Source organism: Dasypus novemcinctus, chromosome 18 (assembly GCF_030445035.2).
Source record: "Dasypus novemcinctus isolate mDasNov1 chromosome 18, mDasNov1.1.hap2, whole genome shotgun sequence".
NCBI classification, from domain to species: Eukaryota; Metazoa; Chordata; class Mammalia; order Cingulata; family Dasypodidae; genus Dasypus; species Dasypus novemcinctus.
The window spans coordinates 61,482,576-61,488,575 of record NC_080690.1 but is presented as its reverse complement, the minus strand read 5'-3'; the positions used below and the strand labels follow the sequence as shown (position 1 = coordinate 61,488,575).

Sequence of the window (6,000 nt, the reverse complement as noted above, 5' to 3'; positions counted from 1 at the left end):
GCGCATCAGCGCTGCACGTGGGCCAGCTCCACACAGGTCAAGGAGGCCCGGGGTTTGAACAGCGGTCCTCCCATGTGGTAGACGGACGCCCTATCCACTGGGCCAAAGTCCGTTTCCCCCTATTTGCTTCTTATCTGCAATGATCTGGTTTATTCATTTGTTTCTTATCTGCCCCCTCCCTGCCTGGAAAAACTCCCTGTGAGAGGGGCTGGGATTGCCCTGTTACCCTCGGGGGCTGGCATTCACAGGCCTGCACGCCTAGAAGCTCTGTAAATATTTGTGGAGTGAATGAATACTTCTATCCACAAGACCTCACTCTTAACCTTCACGCTGAGACCTAGCGTTGAAGTCCAAAATGAAGTCTAACATTTCATGATAGTCTTGAAACTTCATCTCAGCCTCTCATCCTTAGGTCTAACCTTGCAACAAGCTCAACTTTTTCCTTCCCGGGCTCTGGATGAAAAAAAAATGACAACAGTCAGTTTTCCTGCCACATCCTTTCCTGTTTCAAGGAGCAAATGGGTGAGAACTAAAGGAGTCAGAGAGCTCAGGTGGGCTGGGGCTCCAGAGGGAGGAAAGGAGGCCAGTACCGTAAGGTCTGCCCTCCAGCTCCGAGGGAAAAGCTGCAGTTCCACTTTAAGACCTGCAGAGGGAGCGCTCGGAGACATCAAACAGGCGGGCGAGAAAACCGAGGGGCGGGGCCGCCCGAGAAAAGCCTATGACTGAGTCAGGTGGACGGGATTGAGACCAGCCACTTCCGGTTACAGCCCCTAGCAAGATGGCGGCGCCCAGGGCGGTAGGTGACCGGAGCTCTCAGAGGCCCCAAAACAGAATTCCACGCGGCGGCCTCCGCCTTCAAGGCCCCTGTCAGAACCAAGGGGAGCAAGGGCCGAGGGCAGCGGGAGCTTCTCCCGCCAAACCTCTCACTGGTTGTGTAGACTTGTGGCTACGGAGGGGTAGAGAAGGGTTGGCGCGGATCTCAGGCAGCGGCGGAACTGTAGGGCAGTGCGCGGGCGGAAGGGAGTGGTGCGCCAGACCAATCAGAGGCAAGGATACGACTGCCCGCGCGCCCGGGCAGCCAATGGGCAGACGAGGGTGGGACCTGGACGGGAGCGGGTTTAGAAGGGATTGGCTGAAAACCTGGGTTCGAGGGTTAAAGGTAAGAGACCAAGTGGTATATTTGGGAGAATTCATGGTAGAAATTGGGATTTTGATGTAAGACCAAAGGTTTGATGGTTGAGGGAAGGAATTTTCGAGATTCAAGGGAAAGGCCCTGGGGAAAATTAAGGGGAGAATTTAGGAAGAACGAATGAAGAATTGGGTAAATCAGCGAGAGAATTAAGGGAAAGTTAAAGACAGAGCCAGGAGTTTAAGAAGGATTTTGAAAGAAAATAAATGGCTGGACAAAACAGGAGAAATTAGGGAAAACGAGAATTCTATTAAAGGAAAAAGGATTTAGGGCGAGTTAAGCGGAGCCCTTGGAGGGTACGTTAAAAGGAGAGTTTGGGAGCTTTTAAAAGGGAAATCAGGGCTGTTTGGAGAGAAATTAAGATTATATGTGGGGAAAAGAAATGGGTTATTCAAGAAGACCCTGGGTAAAATTAAGGGAAGAATTTGTGGAAAATTAAGAGGTCAGATAACATGTTCTGAGGGAAAACGAAGTGTGTGGGGAAAATTAGGGGGAGAATTTGGGAAAAACAAAGTTTGGTTAAATTAAGGAAAGAATATAAGGCTGATTAAGGGTAAGAACTTGGGGAGAAGTTGGGGAAAATTTGGCAGTCCCAAAGGCAGAATTTGGAAACTCTGAAAGAATTTAGTGAGAGTCTGGGAGCACTGAGGGAGGGATTCATGGAGCAAGGACTATGGTACCCAGCTTTCTCCATGAGGCTCCTGGCTCAGCCCTTATTCTCTCCCCTCCCCAGTCCCTCTGCCTGGTGACCCCAGTATGTAATCGGAGTACCAGGTGCATCCGTGGCCTGAGTGGGCTGGTGGCCCCAGAGGACAATCAGAGGAAGGGGAGGACGCTGTTCCAGTTCCTGGCTGACCACTTCTATGACGTGGCGGCTCTGAGGGAGTACCTGCTCCGCAAGCAGGTGTTGGCGGTGCATCAGAAAAATCGGTGAGAACTCCTGGCCCAAAAGACCCAGCTGCTCCAGCCTCACTAGACAGAGGCCACATCCTGCCCTGGCCTCAGGGAGCCCGGGGGCTTCCCGTAACCTGCCTCCAGGACTCTCCCCCTTCACCTCTAGCTCACGCCCTTCCCACTGTAGCTCATACAGGCATTTGACTCCCTGTCTCCACTTGGAGGTCTAACTGGCAGCTCGTACCTAAAATGACTAACACCAAACCCTTGATTTCCCCTTGGAATCTGCTCACCCAAGCCTTCCCTGTCTTAGTAAATGGCACCACTGTTCACTAGCTGCTTAGGCCACATTCTAAGGCGTCATTCTTGACTTCCTTTGCTTCTGTTCCCCTCTTCCCCCACACTGCTCACTTTACCACTCCTGTCCATTAGTATCCCACATTTGCCCAGTTCTCACCGCCTTCACTGTAGCCTGGATTGAGCCCTTCATTTCATGGCCAGAGTACTGGCAATAATCTAACTAACCTCCTTTTATAATCTACAAAGCAGCCAGGTAGTCTTTAGCTTAAGAAAGTGGAGAACATTGCCAACCTGTTTAAAGCCCTCCTAAACCCCAGGGCCTAAGGGATTCCTGCCTCCCCCACCAACACGGAGTCCTTTTTGCCATTCTAGGTAACATGCTAGGTCAAGCCTCCCAGCCTTGGCACCAGCTGTTCATTTGCCTGGCAGGCCCTTGCCTTGACCTTCGCTGTCCTCCTCACCCTCACATGAGATCAGATCTCTGCTCACGTGTCATTTCTTAACACCAAAGCTAAATTAGCCTCCTCCACCATCCCAGTGCCCACTCAGGCCACTCCCACTCATTCCGTTTTAATTTCATCATGAAATTGACATTCCCTGCAATTTGCTGCTATTTCCTAGTTTACTGTCTGCCCTCTGAAAAATACCAGCTCCACAGTGTCATCTGTCTCAGTCACTGCTGTGTTCCCCAGTGCCTGGCACTTAATAGACAGTAAATACGGCCTGACTCAGCCTGTCCTTCTCCTGTCCCAGTCCTTGTGCCCTGGTCTCTGACCCTCTCAGTAGCGTCGGGTGTGGTGGGGGCACAGTGTTCCAGGCCTTACCCTCAGCCACTGTTTTCTTGGCAGATCCTTCGCCAACATCAGGGAGCAGTATGGCCCATACGTCGCAGGTGCCTTTTTCATCCTGAGGCAGGGAGGCGCAGTCAAGTATGACACAGAGGTGGGAGGCAAGGGGGCGGGGGGAGGCGGCAAAGTATCTCTCAGACCTGGGCTCTGCAGCCACTGGCCTCAGAATGCCTGGTCTCTGCCACTTCCTGGCTTTGTGGCTGGAGGGTGGCACTGAGCCTCAGTTTTGTCTTCTGTAAAATGAGATGGTAATTTTAACTGCCCTACAGTATTCAAAAGGTCTGCTTTGAATACTGAATGAGGTTTTGTACTCTAACCACTTAGAACACAGCTTGGCAGAGCATGTGTGCTCAGTAAATGTTCAATTTTCCTCTTTCCTCCTTCCACCCTTCCTTTCTCTTCCTTTTTCTTCCTCTCTTTTCTTCTTTATCTTGGCAAAACACACAGCTCACATAACTTTCTTTTACCCCTGATCTTTATATTCCAATTAAAATTTTCATTTGGCTTGACCATGTCCTCAGTAACTTCTTTAGAAATGGTATGTCTGTCTAAAAATGACTGAATTTTTACCCATCTAGGAGAGTTCTTTTATTGTAGTGCTTTCCTCTCACATTACATGATCAGGAATCTCTCCGACTCTTGGTCTCCATCTGGATTTGTAAAATCAGTGAAACGTTCCATGTTTACAGCTTGTCACAGGGTCCAGTAGACTGAAGTGCCTTGAATGCAGCACAGTGATTGTATCATTTGGGGGGGTGCAGTGGGGTGCACTGCTGGCCTCCCACTCTGCCTTCTTTAGGTTCCAGGGCAAGGAATGGATCAGGCCCGACAGGCGTGGCCGTTTCCCTTATGACTTCCTGAAGTTCCAGACCGTGCCGGTGGAGGCTGTTGATGCCAGCGGCTGTGCCATCAACTACAGCGGCCTGGACAACCTGTGTGAGTGGGGTGCGCTGGGAGGGCCTGTGGATGGTGGGCTCCCGAAGGGCACTGGGTGCCATCCCGCCCCTCCCCCCCGCAGTGCCCCTGAAGGAGCTCCAGGCCCTGTGGCTGCAGCGCTGCCCCCACGTGGATGACTGGTGTCTCAGCCGCCTCCATGCCCTGGCCGACTCGCTGCAGGAGCTGTCGCTGGCTGGGTGTCCCCACATCTCTGAACGGGGCCTCGCCTGCCTCCACCACCTCCGGTGAGACCCTAGTACCCCAGCCTGCTCAGGCTGGGCCATACCAGGGCCTCTCCCACCTGACGCAGAAGCAGGGGAGGGGCAAGTGAAGGAGGCGTCTCTGGGCTGCTCCCCACATCCCCGGCCTCCAGCCCAAGCCCAGGCTGTTCGTGATGGGCGGGCACTGATGAGCAGTCGCCGTGGGTCTCTGGGAGATGGAAAGAGCTTCTAGTTTCTCTCACTTAATGAAAAGTCCATGATGTTTACATTGTTGCAGAAGAACAGGAGCCAGAGCTGTCTACTTGTAATTAGCATGGTGGATTTCAGGTACTTGGGGAAGGGCTGCCATTGTCTGGATAGTTCCAAGGATATTTAAAAAAATCTAGGATGCAAGGTGTCAAGGCAGGGCTGGCACCCTCCCACACACGCACAGACTCAGTTTTCACGCTGGCCTCCTGCCCTTTCTCTCTCCTTCAGGCACCTCCGCAGGCTGGATATCTCAGACCTCCCCGCCGTGGCTAGCCCAGGCCTCACTCAGATCTTGGTGGAGGAGATGCTGCCTGACTGCGAGGTTCTGGGGGCTGGTTGGGCCCAGGGTCTGAAGATGGGGCCTGGGGGGCAGCCCCGGGATGCGAGCAGCTCCCTCCTCACCTAGCCTGCAGCCCTTCCCACGAAGCTGGATCTCAGCAGGGCTCCACACTTAACCCTCTGGCTTCCAGGTTTCCTGCTGGGTTCATTCAGTGGAGGTGGGAAGGGGCTGGTGCTGGCAGAGCAGGAGGCCAAGGTATTTACTCCGTGCCTCAGAGGCGCCGTGGCTGGTTGCACCCTTAGTCGAAGGTCCTAACTCCTAGCAGGCAGCCCTCTCCACAGACCTCTTCTTCCAAGTTCCAGTAAACCTGCCTTCCCCTGCCTCTTTGTTTGGGCCTGGGGAGGTGAAGGCTGCCAGCTGTAAGTAGCCCCCGTGCTGTGCTCTGCCTAGTGGTTCCCCACACCTGCCTATAACTTCAAATTGCTCTCGTTTCCATATGCTGTGGGGACCCTGACTGATATGGGTGCTGCTGGCATTTTGCCAGATGGTACTTCCCTCAGCAGGACTGTCCCACTTAATGCAGGATGTCCAGTGTCCCTAGCCCACACTCACCAAATACCACTACCACTCCTGGTCCCAGAGTGTGCTAGTGATTGACTTATTGACTCATAGCTCCAAATTCAATTTTTTGCCTGCTTTGTGAAGATGTGTCTGGGCCCTTGATGTATTTTTTTCCTTTGCCAACTGGCATTTGTCAAATTTTGTCAGTAGAGGGTGCTTGAGAGACATTACAGGAAGAAGGGATTTCTTTGCTGCTGGTTCTGGTGCACACTCAGCAGGCTCCTGTGCTGGGGCAGGGGGACAGCACCCCTCCCCCCCCCCAAGTGGCTCCCAGGAGGAGAATCTCTGCTGAGGTGCCTCATTAAACTTTCTTTGTTCAAATAACTGGTTTTTCTCTTCTAATTGGATCCAACCTGATAAAGAATGGAACCTAGCATGTTCCAGGAGACAGACTCACAAAGACCGGGCTTGGGGACTGGCTTGGTCTTGCCTTTGGCAGGAAACAGGACAGTGCTAGAAATG

At 52.7% G+C, this 6,000-nt stretch overlaps 1 protein-coding gene across 3 annotated transcripts; it reads left to right on the top strand.

Moving 5' to 3' along the window:
* Nucleotides 1-753: 753 nt before the first annotated feature.
* DMAC2 (distal membrane arm assembly component 2) lies at nucleotides 754-5,862 on the top strand. Of its 3 annotated transcripts, none has more exons than XM_058280307.1 (6): nucleotides 754-796; nucleotides 1,923-2,119; nucleotides 3,232-3,312; nucleotides 4,031-4,167; nucleotides 4,250-4,412; nucleotides 4,866-5,862. In XM_058280307.1, the coding sequence occupies exons 1-6, from the start codon at nucleotides 779-781 to the stop codon at nucleotides 5,041-5,043; spliced, it is 774 nt and encodes a 257-aa protein (XP_058136290.1). In that variant the 5' UTR covers nucleotides 754-778; the 3' UTR covers nucleotides 5,044-5,862. The 3 variants fall into 3 exon arrangements, with proteins under 3 accessions (XP_058136290.1, XP_058136289.1, XP_058136291.1); XM_058280306.1 differs by lacking the exon at nucleotides 754-796 and adding an exon at nucleotides 1,067-1,159; XM_058280308.1 differs by lacking the exons at nucleotides 754-796; nucleotides 3,232-3,312 and adding an exon at nucleotides 1,067-1,159.
* The last annotated feature ends 138 nt before the right edge of the window (nucleotides 5,863-6,000 follow it).